The 12980-nt window shown below is 41.4% G+C and overlaps 1 protein-coding gene across 3 annotated transcripts in view; it reads right to left on the bottom strand.

Moving 5' to 3' along the window:
* The window catches only part of UST (uronyl 2-sulfotransferase), a 151746-nt gene that overhangs the window by 79246 nt on the left and 59520 nt on the right, over nt 1–12980 (bottom strand). For all 3 annotated transcript variants that reach the window (XM_051613543.1, XM_051613542.1, XM_051613544.1), the window contains exon 3: nt 6309–6464. In XM_051613543.1, coding sequence (XP_051469503.1) covers nt 6309–6464 — 156 coding nt within the window. The remainder of the gene's footprint in view (nt 1–6308; nt 6465–12980) is intronic.

The following is a 12980-nucleotide window of genomic DNA, read 5'->3' as shown; positions in this document are numbered from 1 at the left end:
AAGTTATATCAGACTATATTAGGTCTGAGAAAGGCTGCAAAAGCAAGGGAATGGAACATAATGAAGATGAGATCACCAGTATAAAGACAATACAAAAACAAAAGAGAAACAAGAGAAAACAGAGAGATGTGTGATTTTTAAAACAGAAAAAAAAAAAAAAGCAGAAAGGGAATAGCCCCCTGCTTTAGTTAGTGATACCTGAACTGTTTAATTGAGGTGCAGACCGGTCTTCATACAGCTCCTTCAGTACAATATAAATGGTATGAACAAGAAATTCATAAAACTGAAGAGCAGAGCTTGTCCAGATGTAGGAAGCCCAGGAAACTTCTCAATAATTGGCACAAAGTAATTGAGTATTGTTTTGTTAGTGCTCTGAAGAGATGAAGGCTTTCCTAGCAAAAGGAATAAGCTAAAATTTCTTTAGGACTGGTAATACTCTCTGCCAAAAAATGATATTAATTTGCCTTGCAGAATGAGACAAGGGAAAACTCTAGAGGCTGGATATCAGTCACCTCAACTGGCTCTTTTTTTGTTGTTGTTTTACCCAGACAGGTTACAGGAGAAGTGAAATTCTCAGAACTGTCTAAAGCTTTACATTGTATTAGCATTTTACTGATGTTACTCTATCTGCATGACTGAAGGAGGATGGCAGAAGGAAGTTATTGATACAGAATTAAAGCTCTATTCATGCCACTATGGTCATCACTGTAATCCCATCTTGGAATAAATGAAAAAACGTAATTATAGTTCAAATATGGAGATGTAAAGATAGTCTATAAATACAAAGTAAGGCCACTGAGTTAAAAAAAAGGGGCAACTTTAATATAATACCACCAGATCAACATGTGCGTGTGGGTACGTGTTAGAGTCCCACACAAGCCTCCCTTGCCCCTCAGCTCACCCTGGGGCTGGTACCAATTTGCCAGTACCAGGTGGATTCACATTTTTACCACTGCCACTTTTCCCACTACACTTCACTCCATGTCAGTGTCAGGCTCCTGTCAACCTGCTGCTGGACTAGCACGGGCACTTCTGGCTCAGGAGCAAAGGGAGTCTGGAAAGATGCATGGGGAGCAGGACAACATCCGGCTCCTGGCTCTTTCTTTTAATCTCTTGCTACCAAACTCAGCCTTTTGAGCTATGATAACAGCTCACTCCAAAGCAGACAGAATTTTATTTTGACTTGGAGTACCTTCATATTTAGACATTTCATGGTCACTGGACTTGTAAGCAGATGTGGATAAAGCTACAATATGTGTATGAACAAACAAGCAAAAAAATTTTCTTTTAATAATTCTGCCAAAAGGGTAAGTAAGGCTTAACTGAAACAACACACAGATGTCAGGAGGGAAAAATAAATAACTGTAATGGCTCATGGCCACATGCAAATTGTGGCCATATTTCCCATGTCTGATGTGTCTGATCCCACTGTGCTGAACCGATTTCCATCTAACAAGCCAAAACATATTGCTCAGGAATACCTAGTGATTCACTCCTCCTTTTAAGATGATGATAAAGAAAAAAAAAAGAAGAAGAAAAATCTTCCAACGTCTCCCAGAAGAGCAAGGTCTCTAGTGGGTTTTTTTTCTCTCTTGTGTTCTGTTTTTTTGTTTTGTTTTGTGTTTTGTTTTTGTGTTGGTTGTTGTTCTTGGGGGTTTTTTTGTTGTTTTGCTGTTGTTTTTTTTACAAGATGATTAGTGTAGGGAACAGAGAGAAAGAGTGAGCAGAGAATGAGAGCTGAGGCAAGCAAGTACCTTTGTATGGAATGAGTGATGAAGGAGAGATACATACAAGCACAGACAATCTACGAGACAGTCTAAAACCAACCTAAGTTAGAAAAGAGATGAAGATGCAAAAGCAGCAGAAGATAAACTACTCCCACAAACACTGTTAGGGGAGAGATGAACCAGAACATATGCATGTTTGGAGGGAGAAGCTGTAAAAATATCTGGAGGAAGCCTGAAAGGAGCACACACCTGCTAGGGTAAGGGCCCATAAAGAGCCACTCCTCATTCACACTGCTGCCCTAAGCTCTCCTGTGAGAGTAAGGCTATTTCAGTGGAACAGTGCTGAAACAGACAGCAATTTGCTTTAGAAATTAACTAAATTGCACCAGAGAGTGAATGCTGCTAAACAGGGATCCAAGGAGAGGGAAATGCCAGGAGATTAAGAGCATATAGGAAGAGGCAGGTGGTGGCACCCTGTGCTCATGCACCCACCAGCAGAGCCCACAGCATGGCCCAGCCACATCAGCTCCACTGCTGGGCAAAAGCAAACCAAAAGCACTGGTGCACTGTGCTGCCCGAGGAAGGGGAGCATGCACACCAACCTCCAGGAGTCTGTACAGACATAAAAACACGGCACGCGGTTGAAAATATCTCTGTGTGTGGTCAACACACATTCGCTGTCGTTCCACCCTTCCCTCTCAAACACCCGTTAACTGTAAGGAACAGAGCCTTTAGTCTAAATGCTGATTTGCTCCCTAGCATAACATCTTTCTACCACTGTGAGTCCTTGCTTAAACTTTCATTCTACATTTTTCTCCAAAATTAATTTTCTGCACTGAGCTTTTAAATGGGGATTTCAAAGACAACCAGATCCACAGACACAATCCTGTAAATCACAAGCTATTTTTGAATCTTAAAGCCCACCTGAGCAAGTAGACCAAGAGGCAACATTCCAAGGGGAAAGGCTTTTCCTTGTCTACTGTCCTACACTATCACTGCAGGATCCTAGATGGCCATACTGAAGAAATCAAATCATAATACCCCAGCATTGCCCATGTATTTGTACTTCACTGTTGCTGCATTGTAAATAATACTCCAGCAGATGGCATAGTGAAATGACTCTGGGAGAGACTGGATGGGAGCCCTACCCATAAGGGGAGAAACGTGGATGATGGCTTTGCTCCAGCCACAGCATTGATCTTGCCCAAGAAATCAACTCAGGCTTGTGAGAAAGGACACCTTCCTCCCTTCTTCTGCAACTGGCCAGCCCCCTGCGCTGACTGCTCAGAGCAGTTCTGTTTGGTTCAGGATTTGCCAGAAGTAAATCCTACTGGGAAGAAAAAGATATAATTGGATAATATTCCCGCCCAGACAACAGCCAAAATGTTACTAGTTTTTTTAGCTGCTGTACTTCACCGAGAGAATTCAGGGCCAAAATGTATGAAAATGCTGAGGCACCTGGGATTTTCTGAGTGAGGTCAGATGGATGATACTATGATCTCCCCTAACACTGATACAATTAGGACACAAACATCTCTGTATCTGTCTTTCTTCTACTACTGCTTTCTGTCTCTACTAAAAGCATGTAGGGTTCAGGAGGCACAAGTATCTACAGGTATATGGTATATTACTTTCATTTTGATATTCATTTTCATGAACTCCTCATAGGAATGAAAGTAGATAATAATTTTCAGCTCTCAAAAATCTGGAATAGTTTCAAGAATTTCTTCAGCTCCTTAAGCTGCTATGACCAATTTTCTGTCTTTAAAAGCATTTAAGAAAAATTAGTAAAGGATTTTTAGTGTGTTAAACTGGAATTATAAATAAAGCTGGCTGCAGAGCCAGAAAGATGGGTGGTAGAAAGAAACAATATGAGGCTAACCTATCTATTACTCCTGTATGTGATTGGTATTTGTATATCTATAAGCATACTCCACCTGATTTCTCTGAATGCAAAAATAATGGGGATGGGGAGGAAGTCAGGGAAAGGGAAGAATACATCTTGCAACAGTTTGTGTGTCATTTTAAGGCCACATCGATTAGATTGACTTTATATACATGAATACTACATATTATTTTCTGTATTTAATTTACATGGAAATATTATAGCAAATGGTATAGTACAGACTAACATCAGTTTCCAGAACTCATTCCCTTATGCTCACAGATATTCAAAAGCCCTTCTAATTGCTGGCAGTCACACATAACTCAGGAAAATTTCTTAGTAGGAAGGAGACTGGAAAAGGGAATGAAAATATGGATTCCAGTTATGTGCAATCTCTTATGTTATTAAGAACACCTACGTGCTTAACTTTATTTAACAACAGCAGACTGCACAAGCTAAATATTTACAGAAGAGTCTTGGCTGGATCAGGGCTTTAACCAAACACAGGAGAGATAAATGACAGAAGGAAGTGAGATGCATCATCTCAAGCAAGAAGCCCGTGCTCATACTAGGAGCCTACAGCCCAGCCCAGCTCTCTTTTCTCTCATTCCAATGCCTGGAGCCTGAGACCATTCATTCTGGCCTGAAACTTTTACCGACCTCTTGTGTACACAATATTCAAGGTGGGAGAAATAATCCATTTTTCCATATTCTGCTCATAAAAAATGAGAAGACAACTAAAAATGCCCCAAACAACAGAGCAGTTACTGTCTCCAGGCATGTTTCCTGGCAATCAAAGGCACTTTTCACCAAAAGTAGTCATTAAATTATGAACCTATTGTCACTATGTAAATAAGCCATAAATTAAAATAAAGTGACTCAAGTTAAAGTAGGGCAATCTATAGAGTAAATCATCAGCTCTGTAGCAATAAATCCAGCACCATCTGTGCTCCTGCACATTTGCTGTCTAGTAATCTACCAGCTTCTGGAGTGCAAAAAGGCTCCAAAAAGGCAGTTATTTATCCTCAGTCAATGTATTGGCTGCATCAAAACCAAGACTCGGCCTCTCCAGAATCTTTAGATGACGGACTAAAGCACAGAAGACTGTTCAGATGTGATCTTGTATCCTGTTTAACAAAGTACAACCCAACTTCCAGAGAAAGGCAGAACAGAACTGAAACAAAGTAGCTGATGAGGGTGAAAACTGGTGATCGTAGGAAAGCGTTTGCCAGTGAAACCCGATGAAGGACAGTCAAAACAAAACCCAAACAACCTGAAACACAAAACCAGTCATAGCCAAAGAATAGCCTAGGATAGTTTGACCTGGACCTGAAAAACTCCCCAGACGCTGCAGCACTGCCAGTGGGACACACAGAGGGATGCTTCCGTAGCTGCAGCCCAGGGCTCTGCCCCTTCCCTGGGGCACTGTCCCCCCTACAGCCTTTCACTGGGGCACCACACCCCGCTGTGCACAGAAGCTCTGGGCTGGCAGCCCTGGCCAGCTGACCCTGCTGGGGGCTGAACCTGAGCACTGTGCGGGCTTAGGCAAGCCGGCTGCCACGGGGATGCTAGCGGCCACCTTGGAAAGGAGGAAAGTGGGACCTGCAGGAGCAGTATCTGCTCCCAAATTTCCGTTTGGAATGAACTTCTGTATCTAAAATAACAAACTTATGCTTGTAAACAGGCTACAAATAAGTTGCCCCCAATCACAGCACAAGGCCACTGGCAGGCCCACGTCCATATTCTGTCCATCCCATACAGCCTCTTAGTGGTTTGCAGGCTGCTATTCCCAGGAGCGGCGTAGGAGTTCCTGCAGCATCCACCTGATCAGCAGATCGAAATGGCAGCTTTGGGCAACAAGTGCACCTGCCATGTGCACTCTGGAGCCTGAGGCTTTGCATATTACTCACATCAAAGCCTACTGATGGCAGTGATACTCAAACAGAGCACAGTTACTCTAAATACAGGGGAATTTAAATAACTGGATCTTTTGGGGAATCAAAGCTGCAAAAATAATGACCTCTACATCTTCAAGGGAACATGAAACAGGGAGTCTGGGTAAAGAGGTTTCATGTGATATTTTTTACTTGTTTTAGTGAGGGTTGTGTGGTAACATGAAAAAGACAGATGAGCAAGAGGCTGAGATAGGATCAAGGACAAGTCAGATTACAGCAACATGAATTAGCACAGCCACAGGAAACCACTTTTTGAAGCAAGTCATTACAGGAAGTGAATTTCAGAAGTAAGAAAAAAACTCCACAAAAACTGTTAGCTATTATTTATTCCTGATCTGCTTAAAGACACCCAAGCTAGGTCTGAATAAGCTGGCCTGCTTTTATGATAAATGGCTGTGCCCTGCAGATACATTAATGTAATTCCCAGAAGCTGTTAGCACCTAACTTCACTTGTACTAACCCTTCTTGCCTCTGCTGCACCAACTGCTGACTAAATTCAAGAGCTGGCTCACTGGAAGTTAGATTTTTTGGTTAGCTTCCACATCATGTTGCTCTTGGCTCTACTATCCATTTCTCCTATTAGCTAAAGCCACTTAACAAGGATGATGAGTTCTGGCTGATTACTCAGGTCTAAGTAGCAGTAAATGTCTTCAATATGATTTCTGCTGGCATATACCTTTGCTTCTCAGTTTCACAAACACAGTAAGAAAACTGGATCTAAGATGAGCAGGAGTAACTTACCTGTTCATTTTTAGTCAGTCTTGTTTTGTTATGGATGTCAGATGTAACCAGATTGAATCCATGTTTCTCTGACAAAATTCTCAAAAGCAAAACCACAGTTCGACTCCCACACTTTCCAACTCTGTTGTAGACCACCTGGCTGGGGAAAGGGAGTACCTAAATAAAGATTGAAAAATATTGAGTCAGCGTATTGGTATTTTTGTTTCTGTGTACCTCTGAATCATGGCATGTTTTGACTGTAAACCAAAATATACATACAGGAAAATTTCTAGGACCCTGCCTGAGTCAGAAGCATTCACTTCCACCAGCAAGCCAGAAGCTCAAAAAGAAAAAGCCTTAAAACAACAACCAGTCTGATAGACATGAAATTAATAAACTGTTTCAATTTCAAATATAAACTTAAATCTTCCAAAGAGACTGAGAACAAATCATGCCACTGGTGAGGTATGTACTTGTGGAATAAACAATGCAGGTGACCACAGGTGGCCTGGAGGCGAAATGGGACAGTGTGATCACATCTGTACCTAGTAACATTCACTAAACCTCAAAACAGAACAGCCACAGCCAACCTGCCTGCTGGGAAAAGGCTCCAGCCCGTGCTACCTCTTGCACCTTGCTCTCCTCCCTGGGAAACCAGAACAAGCAAGTAGCCATCCAGTGTCTTGAAGTACACTGGATGTTTTGTTCCTGGACAATGTCCATGAGCTGTTCTTTCAGTGAGAGGCATTCTGAAACTACACTACTGCACTAGATGAGTATTTGATGTATAGCATATAGCAGCATCTGATAATACAGCTGAAGAGGCATCTGTTTTCAAGCCTTTTGTATCAGCTAACACAGTCAGGAGTTCAGTTTGATACACAGCCGTGCATATATGGCACTCATTTACAGAAAGGTCATTTTTCTATTATGACAGTGGGCACAAAATGTTTCCTGACATGGGGCCTGCAGCCTAGTTCCAGGACACATGCTCGGCACCAGGAATGGCTCGTGTGCCAAAGTGATGGTTGCTATTGGTGCAATCCCATTCTCCCAGCAGAAGGATTTCTGACATAAAAGCAGTCAGATAAGGCATATGGCATTTTGTAATGTTTTATATGAAGTTTTCTTTGAGAAACCTATTCCCCCTTATTCTTATCAATCTTTCCTTCAGAAGCCCTGCTTCCTATGAAATACAAAATCCCAGCTTCAATGATTAGATAACTCCAAAGGTGATTAATGTAACATCTCTATGTTACAGCCACAGCTAACTTTTTCCAAAAGAACTGTTAATGATGTCTGAAAGGTTAACATGTGACCACATTCTATTATGTCGATTACAACACTAGGAAACACCATCATGGAAGCTTTTCTTTCTAGATATAGTCTAGATGTATTTTTGATTAATTTCTTTGCATGACAAAACCCAGTATTTGACGTGGCCCTGCGGCACTATTCACACAACACCACTGCAATGTTTGGAATGAGAGTTTCTCCTCTGCTCAGCCACACAGTTTTGGCGTACTTTGCTGTTCAAATGTGTGGAAGTCTTCAAGAGAAACACAAAGTAGTCTGACAAGTGCCCATGAAGGAGTAAGAGCTCATACAGGATGTGTGCCTAGCATCCTAGAAATGTGGTAATGAGATTTTGCAGGGCTATGGAAATATTTTAAAATGCTTCGTAATTATTAACTGCTTTGATTTTCATAGCAGAGTTGCACTTGGTGATACAGGAAGCAAATTTTTTTCATTGGTATTTCACTCATTTAAAGTAGAATTTTACTGCACCTACATTACATTTAAGTTCTCATTAAATCCCTGACTTAACTAGCCAGTAACTTTGGGTGAATCTTATTAATACCATCCTTTAAAAATGAAGTAAAATTAAAGCAGGTCTTTGTAAACTCTACTCTAAGTTCAAAAAAACTTAACCAGCTAAAAAAATGACAGTTGCTACCAAGTCTGGCCAGTTCTCACATTTGTTTCTGAAACTCACCTGCCTACATTGCCCAATTCTATTGTCCATGGCAACCCCCAAAATGAAACCACACACAAATACTCACTGCAGATACAGAAAACTGAAATAAAGGGCTATTATCTTCAGACAACTGTTTAGCTTAAAGGAGGCCAGCACATCAATGCCTCAATTCAGTAAACATCTGAATGCACTTAGGTAAAATCAGACAAGATTCAAGACAAATGCTACAGCCCAAAGCTCATTTCAGAAAAACTGTCATTAATGGTAACCAAATCTATAATTGCAGCACTGCTGAATGTGGCTGGCTTTAAGGACGCACTGCTGAAGCTCTCTCTGCTCATGTTATGTCTGTTCACATCACCATTCCACTTACACACCTACATGCACCAGAGAGTGTACCACCCAGTACACAAAACTTTTACACAGGCTCTTGGTACATAAGCAGGTATTTGCCTAATGTGACCAGTTTCCTTAGGACATTGCAAATCTGTTTTCTGCATTTTAGAAAGTGTTTAAGTAATTTCAAAGAAAAAGAAACACATCTTCCAGAAACCTGAGTTTGTATCAGGCAGATCTAAAAATGCAAGAAAGAGATAGCTTTTTCAAAGAGAAACTTTTCTTCTTCACAATACACGTAACAGTAAGGCTCAGACAATTTAAGTGATGGTGGCAGAGGAGGCACTTGAAAAGAAGACTCATATAAAATTAGCAGAAACATGATGGAAAACAGCATTTGGAGGTTTACAAAATGCTAATTGGATTACATTTTATTTGACAATAAGAATACGCTTCATGAAGATTGACTAGCTGCTGAGGTGATGCTCTGGCAACATGATATTCATGTAACAATAGCCATAACTTCAACATAATTACAGAGTGACTTTATTGAGCACTGCATCAAAGCCCAGAGGTAATATAAACAATTAAAACATGTAATTCACTTTTGAGTTATATGAATTAGTACTTACAGCTATAAAAAAGTAAAACCCACAGTATAATTACAACAGCTCTCTCTAAGGGTTTGGAAAGTTATGTAACAATTTACTTGTCAGCTCAAATGGATTTCTTGTTCTTTTGTTCCCCAGTTGAAGAAGATGTAAAAAAGCATTGTGAATTAAATCAAGGAGAAGAAAAAGCAAATTTATCCCAAAGTGAATTTGCATGACGGACAACTGTCAAGCAGCTCTGCAGGGTACGTCTGCCGGTTTCAGGAGGGAAGGCATTTCTCAGACAGCCTGACAAAACCTCAGGTTTCCATCTTCAGTTGTGGCTTTGTCTCCAGGTAGACTTTTGCACCATTAAAAAAATTACACTAGATAATTACTTCAGTGTTAACTATTTAGAGATCTACCCAAAGGCCTAAATTATTGCACTTTTACTGGGACAAATCCAGTAAAATTTTGCCAATTTACCAACAATTTCACAGTCCAGGTACCATCTGCCCAAACAAATAACACATCAGGACACATTCCCAGAAAAAAAACTATTATCTCCACAACTTCTGCAAATGACTGAACCCTGTCCTTATTAATGAGAGAGGCCAGAAGTGAGTGCCAGAGCTGGCTTCTCCTTTCTGAGAAGAAACTATCCTGTGGTCCAATGGTGTTCTGTGTTTTTCATGTGAATGTGATCAATGGGGCAGAATCTAGTCGGAGGCCTGTGACTAGTGGAGTCCCTCAGGGGTTGGTACTGGCACCAGCACTGTTCAGTTTTTTCATCAATGACCTGGATGAGGGAACAGAGTGTGCCCTCAGCAAGTTTGCTGATGACACTAAACTGGGAGGAGTGGCTGACACACCAGAAGGCTGTGCTGCCATTCAGCGAGACCTGGACAGGCTGGAGAGTTGGGCAGGGAGAAACTTGATGAAATTCAACAAGGGCAAGTGTAGAGTCTTGCATCTGGGGAAGAACACCACCATGTACCAGTACAAGTTGGGGGCTGACCTGTTGGAGAGCAGTGTAGGAGAAAGGGACTGGGGGGTCCTGCTGGACAGGAGGATGACCATGAGCCAACAATGTGCCCTTGTGGCCAAGAAGGCCAATGGCATCCTGGGGTGCATTAGGAAGGGTGTGGTTAGTAGGTCAAGAGAGGTTCTCCTCCCCCTCTATTCTGCATTGGTGAGGCCACATCTGGAATATTGTGTCCAGTTCTGGGCCCCTCAGTACAAGAAGGACAGGCAACTGCTTGAAAGAGTCCAGCACAAAGCCACAAAGATGATTAAGGGAGTGGAACATCTCCCTTATGAGGAAAGCATGAGGGAGCTGGGTCTCTTTAGCTTGGAGAAGACGAGACTGAGGGGTGACCTCATCCATGTTTACAAATATGTTAAGGGCGAGTTTCTGGAGGACAGAGCCAGGCTTTTTTCAGTGATGTCTAGTGATAGGACAAGGAGCAGTGGGTGCAAACTGAAACATAGGAGGTACCATGTAAACATCAGAAAAAACTTCTTTACTGTAAGAGTGACAGAGCCCTGGAACAGGCTGCCCAGAGAGGTTGTGGAGTCTCCTTCACTGGAGACATTCAAAACCCACCTGGACACGTTCCTGTGTGATGTGCTCTAGGTGATCCTGCTCTGACGGGGGGTTGGACCAGATGATCTTTTGACATCCCTTCCAACCCCCAAGATTCTGTGATTCTGTGGCCAACCAACATAGACAAAACTGGTAAGGTCATGAGAGCAATGACACATTTGCTGACATCACGTATCTTTATAGAGCATTGCATCTTCCCAGTGCAACTTCTCCATTTTTTTTCCAGTCCAACTAAGATAGAATTACAAGAATTTTTAAAATTATTTACTGGATCAAAGCAATGACCCATTGGGCTAATGAGTGCTATAAGATGCTTGTTAGGCACCTGCAAATCTGAGTGCTATCAGCAGTCCATTTCTCTCCAGGATCTCTCCTCCTCCAGTGTCCCCAGAGACTGAAATATGGGATCTCAGGGGGCAGATCCTTCCCTGCTGCCTCCCACGATTTCTTACACAACCTGGTATACCAACAAATTCCAGAATTTTGTTACCCACCATGCATTTCATTTTTAGCTCATCTTCTACCATTTCCAGAGAACACCTGTTCATATATTGTGGGTTTCATGAAGACAGATCAGATAATTTTCAGTCTCCAGCTTTGTTATCTTCTTTGATTCATCATATGCCTCTTTTTTAATTAAAGATTGTCACAAGTCTTTCATGGCCTATTTAAAGACAAACTGTAAAGCCACAAAGCCATAACACATTCTAAACCTAATTCCAGGAATTGCTGCACAAAATCTCATGCCAAACAAGTATCAACTTTTTTCCCTCGCTTTTAAAGCAATTACAATAAAGAACTGGTAGCACAAAGATAAGTCAGCAGAAAACAAGACTGAAATATGAAAAAGAGAGAAAACAAAATAAATTACTAGTTAGCCTCCTTCTTTATCTAAACCACACAGATTCAGTTATATCAAGATCCACTTGCAGAGCATAGTGACAAGCAATGGAGACAAGCTTTTGGAAGCAACCAACTCTAAAACAGACCAGGCAGCATGCTCTTCTCTATAGGTCCCTTAAAATACACTGGAAACCACAAGAAAGGTAATGGGTGAAGTTTGTTTCTTTGCGAAGTTTGAAAGCCATATCCTTAAGTGGAGCACTGAAAACAGGGCAAAAGAAGAAACAGAAGATTCTTCTGTTGCATTTTTATTAAGCAACTAATTTAATTGAATAAGGATGACTTCCAGCTCCTGCCCCAAACAATGCATTTAATCCGTTTGTCATCTGACATATTTAGAAGAATGAGTTAAAATGTGTTCTCTAATGAATCTACATCCTTAAGTACCAAAATAAATAAAAAACACGAGCATGGAGCATGAACAGCCAAAGGAGACTGACTGATTGTAGACACAGTCCTCAGACTAAAGAAAAGTATTACTGTGAAGTGTCCGCCAAAGCTGGTGGTTCCTGGTATGTCCCATGAAATAGATATGCATAGCCAATATGAAAACTTCCAATAACTTTTCTGTGAGGAAGTACTGCACCCATACAAATCTAAAAAGAGCTCAGTTCAAAGCATAGTGAAGTCTGCCTGTTAAGTCTCAATCAGGTCCTATTACTGGATACTACGGCTATACATACAGCAAATTGAAACCATGATGAAATCAGTAACAGCCTGGGAAAACGACAAAGAAAAGGTCAAATGTCAAGTTTCCCAAGTTGGCTGCATCCTGTCAACAGATTTAATTTTACTCTTTTTATACCTTACAGTTGATTTACCTTCCTACAACAGCAGCTCACAGGTAAGCAAAACCTCTACTTCTGCAGCCAGCTGCACAAGATTCCCCACCAAAGAGAGTGCAGAACCAGGTTTATTTCAGGTATGTGAAGTTACAGCAACATTCAAATTCAGTACATCTATACAAAGAGGCAAACAGGCTGGTAAAGAGCAGATGTTCTGTTCACTCAGCAGTTTCAGGTGGTCACTCATGTTAGGCAGCCCCTGCAGGTGTGAGCAGAATCCTGGGTCTCATCACTCAGCAACACTCACTGTAGGCAAGTGACCAAACACATGCAAGGCAATCGCCCTACCAAGCAGGTAATTGCTTGTGGAGGGGTTACAACCAACACCTGCTGGATTAACCAAATATTTTCCTTTCACCCTTTCTTAACATAGCATGCTTTTCAACCTCCTCCTCATTCTTCTTGCTTGCCTCCACAGTTTGCAATTTGCTCACC

This window comes from Apus apus, chromosome 3, assembly GCF_020740795.1.
Source record: "Apus apus isolate bApuApu2 chromosome 3, bApuApu2.pri.cur, whole genome shotgun sequence".
Classification (NCBI taxonomy): Eukaryota; Metazoa; Chordata; class Aves; order Apodiformes; family Apodidae; genus Apus; species Apus apus.
Note: the sequence above shows the minus strand (reverse complement) of the source record. Positions and strands in the feature narration are given on the sequence as shown.